At 30.9% G+C, this 12,032-nt stretch overlaps 1 protein-coding gene across 1 annotated transcript in view; it reads right to left on the reverse strand.

Moving 5' to 3' along the window:
• Window positions 1-502: 502 nt before the first annotated feature.
• The window catches only part of LOC131849099 (transient receptor potential cation channel subfamily A member 1), a 40,502-nt gene continuing 28,972 nt past the window's right edge, over window positions 503-12,032 (reverse strand). The window contains exons 8-20 of the mRNA XM_059199085.1: window positions 11,657-11,764; window positions 9,020-9,198; window positions 8,166-8,445; window positions 7,473-7,642; window positions 6,997-7,141; window positions 6,234-6,341; window positions 3,832-4,099; window positions 3,264-3,469; window positions 2,704-2,892; window positions 1,971-2,243; window positions 1,484-1,643; window positions 1,063-1,193; window positions 503-640 (exon numbers count right to left, since the gene is read on the reverse strand). Coding sequence (XP_059055068.1) covers window positions 503-640; window positions 1,063-1,193; window positions 1,484-1,643; window positions 1,971-2,243; window positions 2,704-2,892; window positions 3,264-3,469; window positions 3,832-4,099; window positions 6,234-6,341; window positions 6,997-7,141; window positions 7,473-7,642; window positions 8,166-8,445; window positions 9,020-9,198; window positions 11,657-11,764 — 2,355 coding nt within the window. The remainder of the gene's footprint in view (window positions 641-1,062; window positions 1,194-1,483; window positions 1,644-1,970; window positions 2,244-2,703; window positions 2,893-3,263; window positions 3,470-3,831; window positions 4,100-6,233; window positions 6,342-6,996; window positions 7,142-7,472; window positions 7,643-8,165; window positions 8,446-9,019; window positions 9,199-11,656; window positions 11,765-12,032) is intronic.

Raw genomic sequence — 12,032 nt, forward strand, 5'->3', positions numbered from 1 at the left:
TGTTATTGGTATAACTGACATCTTAAAAATAGGTAATTCTTCTAATATACCTATGTATATTAGAAAAATTGCAATTGCTCAACTACATGGATAAAGAAGAATTGATTAATATTTATCATATGAGATGTTGCAGCAAAATATTCCACTTCAATAGCGCGATAGTTTCGTAAATTATAGTATTTTATGTTTAATTGTTTAATGTAAGTAGATAGGTATTTGTCAAAGATCATACATATATATCTAAATCTAATTTATCAAATAGTTGAGCAATTGTTATAAAGTAGGTGCGTATTATGCCACTGCTGATCACTGCTTTATTCTTAGATGTTATTCATAGACCAAAACTACAACTTACTACATTCGAAATTTCTACAATTATTTGCTACATACACGTTTTAGATACAATGTCACTTTTACGATGCTAATTATGGAATGAGTCGAAATTAAAATAAAACAGCAGTGAAAACATAAAATTATAAACGAAATGTGGGGTAGAACATATTTAAACTGCCTTGTTCATAGACTGTGCCGAGCGGAGTTTTTTACGGATCCTAGGTGAACTCCAACGAGGAACGACCTTTGTATCCTTTGGTGACACACCTTCGTCAACGTCATCCGCTTCGGTCTTAATTTCCATTTTCTACAAAAGGAACGACATAATAATATAATTATGTCCTTTATATACCGAGTTAATTAATTTACCTTCTGCATAATGTTAATTCTTTTTAAGATTAATTTTTAATATTTTATGACATGTATTTCGAAGTGAATCAAATTGTCAAAATAATTTTTATTTATTAAGGACGTAAATAGGATAATTGCGGGTGTCTACATTAATAGTTATTTGAACTGTTGCCATGTAATACCAATCCTAGAAACAATGTTGGATAATGGTACCACTAACACATCCTGTAACTTCACTGCTGTCTCTCACACTTCACACCAAAAAAAAAGCTGATGAGTTAATTGCTGAATTTAATGCGAATGAGATTACCGTGACTACTACTTTGCAGATTTGTATAAAGTATTCCTCTGAAGAACTTAATATCTAGAGGTACTTACCTGCACAATCAGTCTGACAAGAGTATGCTGTTGCTCCAGTAGCTGAGATATCTCGCGAATGCGACGCTTTTGCTTGGCCAATTCAGATGCGATGTAATCCTCGTTGCTCTCCAACACCAAATCTAAGCCAACTTGAATAAAAATAGAAAATAGTTAGTGATTTCTTAAAAAATATAATCAATCTAAAAAAATAAAATCTTAAACTGTAATGAATAAAATGAAATCAGTAATTTAAATGACTAGTGAAATGACAGTGAACTCTTATTTGAATAAGAGTACTCAGTAATTAAAATAAAATTTTCCTTTAAATTTCCATTTATTTTGTATAATTTCAAAATATGAATCCGATTACTTGGATAGATTTATGTACATTTATCCTAATAATTAGTAGCTATAATTTAGAAATACTTTATTAACTTACCATCATCAGTAAACGGATCGCAGAACCATTTTCTCAAGATGAAATCGAGTATTCCGAGTTTGCATTTGTTTGTATTCGGGTATTCAATCAGTTCGTCTTTGTCTACCTTTTCAAACAGTACAGTTGGCAGTTTCCTTTCCAGCTCAGTATGTAACACCACCTTTGAACAAAGATAAAAATACAAACATTTTCGGGTTAATATCTATAGGTACTACCGCCATTTCATAAATTAGATAAATACAAGCTGTTATGGATACATACATACAATACCATGACATGACCTACCGCCACCTTTGGAATAAATATTTTTGGCAATATTGAACTCACAACCTTTTTTGGTCAGATTCGGGTAGTAAACTACTAAATAATGATAATGACAACTATTATCTTGAACATAAAGTCGATAATTTACAATGCTTCTATCCCCATCTGGGATATCAGTTGTGTCAATATATATAAGCTAAATAAAATTATTTTTAATAATTACCTGCATAGCCAAACGTTTCAGTTGCGCATTCCTCCTTACACTCTCAATGTCGCCTACAGCCAAACCAATGAGCAGATTCATCAACAATATCGGCATCAGTACCATGAACAGGCCCAAGATCAGAAATGTTGGAAATGGGAATGGTAGCAGAATATCGGCATCATCTTTGTAATATGGAATGACATATGTTCCAACGAAATCAATTTCGCCCAGCATCATAGAAAATGTCCTCATTAAAGCCATTGAAACGCTATTGAAAGCCAAGTGTTGACCCTGAAAATAAGTTAAGTCAGTATACGATAGAGGGTAGAATAGACTAAAAATATTCGCTTGGCCAGTATAATTCGCTTTTGCGTTCAGACTTGATAATTATTAATGAATATCAATAACTGAAATGCATATATTATTGCTACTATTGTGATAATATATGTATTTCAGCTATTGATACTTGAGTAGATCTCTGTTTAGAATTATTGTTAGTTAATAAATTTCTAATTCTAAATAGTTAATGTAATTCTAAATAAAGAACATACCAAATAATATATTTTTGTAATAATCGCTACAGATATGTCTAAAATTTCATGACGTCATGAACGCAAGCCAAAGTATAATTGCCTACCATTTATAAAAAAACATCTCCAAATAATGTTAATTTTAATTACAAATTAACGTTATTTAGAGGTGCAAAGCATTGATAAAATATTACAAAAAAATACGCTAGCTGAAAACCCACTTTAGTGAGTAGAATGAAAAAGGAGAATCCAAATGCAATGATCAGTATGGAGAAGATCATCAGCACTCTGATGAGGGTCTGCAAGATTTCCAGGAACATCACCACGTAGATACCAACTTGGTCGAACCTCTGAAGGAGCAGTAGGAGTTCGAACCATGCCAAGAATACAGTAAGAGCAGCAGCAGAAAACTGTAAACAAGAGATTAATTAGCTTGTATCAATTTAGCGGAAAAAAATAAAATCTATAAAGAGATAATATAGAAATTTATAAGGTATCTTTAAGCTGATACGTTGGGTATTGTTTTCAGGCTAGGGTTTGAAAAGCGTGTACGTAGATTAAGAAATCTGCGTGCTATATAACTAATTAAAATAAAGTAACTAACTAATTTAAGATATTACACTACGCAGCAATTTCAACATGTTTTATTTATCGTAATATTGAAATACCTTGTGTCCGTACTATTGGCAAAGCTGCAACACTTCGTATTAGTAAAATAATATACATATATAAAATTGTTTATATTTTAATTTTATTTCAATTCTTTAGTTTTATGTATTACCTGTAAGTCAGTGTAATTGCCAGTCAATGCGGGGAGAACCATAAGCGTGGAGGAGATGTAGAGGGTCCAAGATATGAAGTTTGAGGGGTCCACGAAGTAGCGCCATTTTTGTTCCTTAATGTTAACAGCTTCTCGGACCAAGCAGATGGCGTTGTAGACAAGAATGCAAATCGTGCTGGTGTACATAGCTACGACGATCTCAAATTCTACAACACAGATTAATTTTTATGTTATTTTAACAAATATGAAAATTTTTTATGTTACTTATTCGATATTTTTTATATGGTAGCATAACGCCTTAGCACTTCAGAATGTTAAGGTGATCTTAGGGATTGATATATGGCCGATTATTAGCATTTACCATCAGGTATGCTATCAACTAGTTTGCTCTTCCAGTTATATAAAAAAGTAATTTAGCATTAAATTAAGACGATGAATGACGGTGTAGTTTTTTATAGTCCTTTAATTAATACTAAACTAATAAATACAAATTAAATAAATAAAGTTGAACAGCTAAATGAAAAAAGAACAAAAGAATTTTAAAGCTATAAGTACAAAAAGTCATTACCAGCATGAAATCCAGAAGTATCATTGTTATTGGCACTGCTAGTAGTATTCATTTCTTTATGGATCTTCTGCGCGTGCGATGTAACAACCGTTGGTATAGCACTTATCATCAACAGGTACGCGTAAATTGTTACAAATGTTAGGTAAAAGCAGTAAAATAACAAATTTGCCAAATGAAAGTATTTTCCATATGAGTTCCACTTCATTTGCAGATACTTCTGGCTCAGTGGGTGAGCTAGTAATTCAACGCGTCCATGAGCTACCATTGCCTGTAAACGGTAAAAATTAACATATTCATCATATACTTACCATGAATCAGTTTACCGAGGCAGACTTTGTAAAAAAATCGTTTGTGTGTATTAGTCTCACTTATTTGAACTGCCTTGTTATTTAATAGGCTGCGTTTTGGTTGAAGAATAAGATAAGGCAGTGAAATTATAAGAGATGATGCATGTGTTATATCACGGGAGTTAACGTTGTTAATATGTATAGCCTATAGTTACCACTTATCCATCAGATTTAATATTCCAATAACATACAACAATACATATCAATAAACGGGTATCATTAATAACATAATTTCTGAATTCGGAATGCCAACCAAGTTATGGGTTGAAGTTTTTGGAACACCCCATTTGATGATAAGTGTAGCCGTCACCAATATATTAGTACATGAACAACATTATGATCATCACTTAATACAATTGAAGTATGTGGTACTTCATATGTGTTGTCATTTGTTGAGTATTAAGTTGTTGTACATCTCAACCTTGTAATTTTGCTGCACTATCACTATCCGCACAGAACATAGTTTGTTTGCCTAGGCAGAATATAATAAAAAAGTAACAAACCATGCAGACAACTTAATAACTATGCTGAAGTTGATACATAATAATAAATTTTAATTACCAAAATGTTTAACATGGCAGAGACTAAATACTCCCGCATCACACCAATCATAATGCATTTATTTATTTGTTACCAGCTTACAAAAACATACCTTTTCAATTCAATGGTTAATTTATACGAAAACAAAAATCAGTTCAATGATGTCTATTAGGGAAGTTTACTAATCTAATAGAACTAAACACAAGGAATGTTAGAACGTTGGCCTGTTTGTCAGTATGTTTTTTCGCGATAATCTCAATAACAACTAAAATAGACACGGTTTTCATAATGGAACGTAAAGCTTTGGTAAAGTATACTTTAAATTTTATCTTTGTTTTATTACAATCACTTTATAAACAAAAATATATATGTGATAGTATTCGCTGGCCTTGCTAGGACAAAATAAATCCTTTTATGATTGGTGTTAATGGAGCTCTTCAAAGTTCCTGGTGTGCATATCAACAGTGATATTGTTAAATTATTTACACGAAGCATACATAACAATCCAACCACCAAAGACCATATCCATGTGTGTCATAAGGTGAGATATAAGCGTGGCTAATATACAAACGTGATTGAATACCATGGTGTTACTAATATCTTCAGCAGTGGTAGTATATATACTACTCTAATTGATTTGTCAAAAGCTTTAGTAGAGTAGACAAAATAAAAGACTATAAAGATAGGGATAATAACTGGCGGGTAAATGAATCTTTACTCATCAAATGAAAATTGAAGCGATTTCACAAGTCAGTTCACAACATATGATAATGCCCTTCATATCAAGTGAAATCGCATATCAAATCAAATCAAAATAATATATCTAATATGGACGTAGGTTCGAGCTAAGAAAAACTGATAAAAACTCAGTTTTTATTCTTTTCAAGTGTGCAAGTGTATAAATTTTAAAAAATACAGAATCATTAGTGTATTAAATGTAATACAAATATTTTAGTATCGTATGTAGGCCATTTTAGTATATCTAAATTTAATAAATGTTATGGTGTAAGCGTAAATAGCCTGCCTCAATATTTGAGGTTGACCTAAATAGCCAAACCTAAGAATGAAACTAGGGAACCTATATATACCTACGTATTATATTATACGTATATAATATTGTTCTTTAAACTACCGAGACATTTAAGCAAATATTCAATTAATCGCAAAATATAAACGTCGATAAAAATCAAATACCTAAGTTTAGTATAAAGTAGTAAGTAACATTTGTATTCTTTAATTGAAATTGCTTTATATAAAATACTATAATAAATATGATAAAAAGCGCATAATTTTAAATTAACTATGTTCAGAAATCATTAAAGGAGTAATTTAATAATACATAAAAATTAAATCATTGGTTATCAATTCTACACTACTGAAGCTTTTGAAAAATCATCCCAAACTACACGTTATAAGAATTTTTAAAAATATCAAAAAAATATCTTTTCAGAATCCATGGCATTCACGGACGGACAAACAAGCTATTGTATGAGTACTGTAGTACTTTCCACTCACGTTGATTACACACAACGGTTCTGGTCGGTATTTGGGGTCATTCAGCGCCAATCTTAGCGCATCTACCTCAAGTTTCGAGCGCTGGTAGAATTTGAACGAGTACCTAATCTGTACCAAGTGAGAAACATTAAATAAATATAGTATCTTATTACATTGAAATAACTTACGTTTAGGGCTGGCAAAGGTGATTTCTGCGATTTAAGAACGTTGTCTGTTCTCTTATCGTTGCCATCTTCGTCCTCCAATCGAGGACACAGTGCTTCGAAGTTGTACTTGATCTAAATTTTGCAAGATTATTTTAATTTACATGCTTAATAGCAGCTCGTTGCTAAACAATTAATACAATTTTACAAATAAAACTAATATCTTGTTAGTAAAATAAATAGAAAAGCGAAGTTCGAAACGCCACTAAATTCTTTACTTATAAAATTTAATAAGAGATTTATTCTTCAGTAATTTGACTAAGTATTTACCTTTATGACTATTAACTTGGATTACTATATATTATAATGTTAGTACCTATATATACATATATATAATATTTCAACTACAAAATTCATCTCAACTTCGACTCGTGACAATCCCTACGGTATTTGTAATTGAAGGCAAAAAATATTATCATTGCATCAAAAATAGATATGTTTGTAATAAATAAAAAAATATAGACCATTATAAATAAATTAAACATAAATACAAGAATTATATTATTATTAAAAGGTATTTTCTTCAAATCAGTGTAAAATTATTATATTGCTGGACTCACGTAAAAGCTTTTAGAATCCTTCTTGCAATTAGCTTTCGTGATGCACCTGTCCTGTACAGCTTCGAATACCCGGGGCATGGCGGCGATGAGAGCTAATGTAACGCAGGGATGACGATCAGATCGAAGAGCCATCACTTCCTTTGCTCTAGAAATATATGTCGCTATGTTATCATTACGAATTTATTATTAACGAGGTTTACTTTTCGTATGTTACTACAATAATATATGTATATTATGTTCAATGTATTATCAAGTATAAAGTATATTAATTTGTGTTTAAAATTTGGATATTTACTTGCAAAAAATTTGTAATGAATTTTTCAATTTGGTTCTTGACTATAGTGTAGAAATCATTAATTTTATGCTCTCTATTGAAAACAAAAAGAAATTAATAATGTAATAAATTAATTAATTTTATGTATTTATGACATAGTTTTTAACATTAATGTTATAAATAAATAATAATAAATAAGTACCGTTGTTCATGGGTGACCATAGCCAACGCGGCTTCAGGGAATTTATAATATATTGCATAGTCAATAGCGCTCATGTCCAAGTTATTATAGCAGAGTTTGCACCCCATTGAAAGAAGCAGTGCTATAGAGCGAGGTTTGTTCTCCATGGTAGCTAGATGTAGAGGAGTATTCTAAAAGAGGTATAAAAGTACTTTTTATCACAAGTCACATTTTATTGTAATTATAATAACAATAATATAAGACAATACACATAGCCCCATCTATATTGAATCACTCTAACCTATATCAGCCGCCGAGCCCCTTGCTTCTCGTTACCTATGTTTCGATTGTAAAGTGCGACTTGACAGTGAAGTTACTCCATAAGAGAAATGACTTCTTAATTACTCTGGAATGGCAATGCATGAGTCGTATCACAACGTGATGTCCATTGTGCTGTTGCATATAGGCGACAGTTATCAGATGAGCCTATAAACTTGTTTGCTATTCCAATTTTCTCGAGAGACTACAGCATGGAGTTTCATGCATGTCAGGAAGGTTATATTAAGGTTTCTTAAGGGTCGGCAACGCGTATGTGACACCCCTGTTGTTTCAGGCGTCCATAGGCTGCGGTAACCGTCTACCATCAGGGCCGTATGCTTGTTTGCCACCTACGTGGTATAAAAAAAATTACATATTCCTAACCTTACTACTTACCCCATCTTTATCCATATGGTCCAGAAGATGTGAATGAACTGAATGCAGTAGTTCAATGGTTTGTGTGTAACCGCTCATAGCCGCCAGGTGCAGTGGGTTTCTACCATTATGGTCTCGGTGCAGCAAAGCACCTCTATTGAGAAGCAATTGGACAACCCTTGTGTGACCTTCCCGTGATGCGATATGGAGAGGAGTAAGACCTTCCCCGTCACTTTCGTTGATAATGAATGTGCCTTTGTCAGAATCTAACAGTTGGCAGGCAGTATTAAATCGGCCGTATCTGTAATCAATATAGCTCATATGAATTAATAGTTATTTTATAAAAAAGATACTATAATTATTCATGATTTTTCGTACTGATTAGAGTACACATAAACAATTTTATGAACTATAAATAAATATAGAAATATGTTTTCATGAAACCAATTTAGATATTTAATTGTTGAGTTGAAGTTTCTATTGGATAACTAATATAGGAAAAATCATTAAAGTTTCTGATGGAAATCTTACCACATTATATTTTTTTTATTTGGTCTCAGATTTTACAAATGTCAGAAACTAATTTCGTTTTTAAACCAAAATTACCATAAGAAATATGATACAGCATTTTAAATGTTAAAAAATTAATTAATTTTCAATTAATGATAGTACTTCCCTTATTACATAGGAAAATATTAACCAGAATTTGTACTATGAAACTTACTAAATATATTTTCATGTAAATGAATAAAAAACGTACCAGGATCTACCAGTAGATATTGTATTCTGCAAAAATCGAAGCCGTGGCCTTTTGAAGTATCGAAACTGCACCATTAGAGTCGTTAAACTAAACTATACATAAAATTCATAAATACCTGGCAGCGAAATGCAAAGGACTCTCGTTGTTATTGTTCTTCAGATTAATGCAAGCTCCAAGACGAATCAGATTCTCCAAGGACCTGATGTGACCTTCTCGACTGGCGTAGTGCAGCGGTGAACAGCCGGTACTATCTTTTTCGTTTAGGAGCTTCGCAAGGCTTTTATCGCATCGATTCTAAAATATAATAGATTTAATTAATTTGAGAATCGTAGAATAGTTCTTTTTTATATCAGTGGAATAAATAAATATTTAAGTACATAAGTTGACGGGCCTCGTGTAATGTGTTAAGGTCACCTATATAAATGAATCTATATGCCTACCACAGAGAAACATGAAGACTGACTTAACTTACAGGCATGACTAGATGTAATGCAAATGTAATGCCTTCGTACCATGTAATTTCACTATTTATGAAGCACATCACATCAACAACAAAGCAAACTGCTTATCATTGAGATAGAGGTACCCCACGCATACCACTATTTTTCTACCTCAGTAACTTTACAATCTAGACTTAGTATTCAAAACTTATGAGTTTAAATCAGTTTGATTAGTTTGAATACTTCTGATATACTCACAGATGATGGAAAAACCGTTAACAAACAAAAAAATGTACGACCATTATAAAAAAGGTAGATTAGATCATATTATAGATGTAATTATTCAATTAATAATGATTTTTGTAATATAAAATGGTTCTTATTTATCCCATTTTAAGATGATTTAATAGACACCAGGGTAGGTACGCTTCGCAATACCATTACAGGATATATGATCAGCATCTCTATCAGTTACAATGTTTTCGGTTGTTAAAACAACTACCGAAATCAATGTTTACACGCCAAATGATAAATGATGATGATGACTGATAACGTAATGATTGAAATCTGATTAAGTACTACATTGTTTTTCTACACCTTTAACAATAATTTAGTGCTGCTTAATGATTGACTGATAAACAGCGCTACTATGTATTAAGTGCATTGCAAATCTATACCTATAATATAAATGTAACTGATCGCTGTATGGTAGATTATAAATACATGATAAACGCATAAATGAACTTCCGATTAGATAGCAGCAATTGTATAGATAATGGATTTAATTAAATAAATATATCACATCTTAAAAAAAAACTAGTTTCAATTTTTCAATACAAATCGGCAATTTCATACTTTAACCCCTATGTATTAGGGCGAAATAATATTATTAGGAATCTTATGTGATAAAACCTTAAATAATTGTTAAAAATTTAGTCAGTTTATCTGTGTGCTTCCGCAAGCGATATTAAAAATAACGTAACCGATTTAGTAAACTGTTGTATTATGATAAAATTTATTAACATTTTTGTCTATTTTTGTTCCAATCGATTTAAAAACAAAATTATTATTAAAGAAAAATCTTATTCAGAATATCAAGTGTACAAAGTTGCGAGTATTTGTAAATAAAAATGTTTGTATATAATATATATTATGTACCATAAACAAACGACCATGTCTATCATTAACATCCTTATAATTACGGCATCATGGCCAAACACCTAGACGTGTTAATTAATCTTCATTTTAAAGTTATTCTTTGATATTCTACACTGAAATCTACTAAAGACTAAAGAGGCAGAAACTACGTAAACAACCACAGAATTATTCTTTTACCATGGCTGTAGAAAAGTATTTTACGAAATTATCTATCAGTTTAAGAAAAAAATTATGAATATTTTAACTGACATTAAGTGAAAAACCTGTATCTGTATGACTCTGAAATAATTAATAATTGAGGGTAGATATATATTATAATTTATAACGTAACTTAGACTAGTCCTTTCTGATTTTTTGTATTATTTCTTTTTTCCAAAGAAAGAAGTATAATGCTATAAAAATATCATGCAAGTATTTATAAATCCATAGAATCGCGGATTAAAATAATTTTAGATTTATAAACTAAGATTTCCCATGATCCATCAACTGCGTCATAACAAGATGTTCAGAATAAGCTTATCTGGAAAAATTGGGAAACAATTTTTTTCGTTTTTTATCTAATTATTTTCAATGTCGATTTCATTAATCCTTCTTTATTTCCCAATATTGAGAAAAACATTATTGGTAATAAGTATGTAGCCTATTTTTATTAAATAAATAGTTGGAATTATATTGCAATATACAGCCAAATTTAATTACTATTTTTGCAATATGTATAATTTTTATTTCTAAGGATATATTTCCACCTTTTACTTTCCGTCTAGACCACAAGTAAATATCTATCATCCCTAAGAATATTTCATGGTTTATTAGAAACAAAGGAATTTATCAATACACAGTTATCGGTCAAAACAAGGTAAGATACAAGGTCACCCAGCAATTAAAAATATATTTTTTATAATATTTACTTAATAAAGTGCAAAAAGATCTAACCCAGAGTATCTGTTTTCGAATCGATTAAAATTGGAATATTTTTAAGTAAAAATGTCTACTTTACTACAGATTACTCAATGTTTTTAAAAACTTACATTAATAATAAATATAAGTAACTATTAACTCAAATAGTTTGATAAAGTATAATTTATCAAATTATTTGTGTTAATAGTTCTTTATTGAATTAAATATATTAAAGTCATATAAAGAATAATACGTACTTTGCAATGAGCAGCGAAATCTTCCAGTCGCCCGCCGTTCATCACGACCAGATGAAGAACGTTCCTCGAATTGATATCTTTAAGTTGTATGTCAGCTCCCAGTTGGATCTATCACATGAGAAATAAAAAAAAAATATGGTCTAATTCTCCTCATAGAGATTTATGTATATCAGAGCGACAAATTCTACCAGCCTATCCTTGTCCCAATTTGTCACGTATTACCGATATGGTATAAAATGGTGTCTTGCACCATTTTATACTATTATATATACGAAGACACTTGATATTTCTCTGTATTGCAAATCCATTGGCGAAGTAGGTAAATAATTACAAGAACCAAGTAATTAACAATAAGAAAGGTCATACATATTCATTG

The sequence above is a fragment of the Achroia grisella genome, unplaced genomic scaffold (assembly GCF_030625045.1).
Source record: "Achroia grisella isolate CSIRO2021 unplaced genomic scaffold, CSIRO_AGI_Agris_v1 utg640, whole genome shotgun sequence".
Lineage (NCBI taxonomy): Eukaryota > Metazoa > Arthropoda > Insecta > Lepidoptera > Pyralidae > Achroia > Achroia grisella.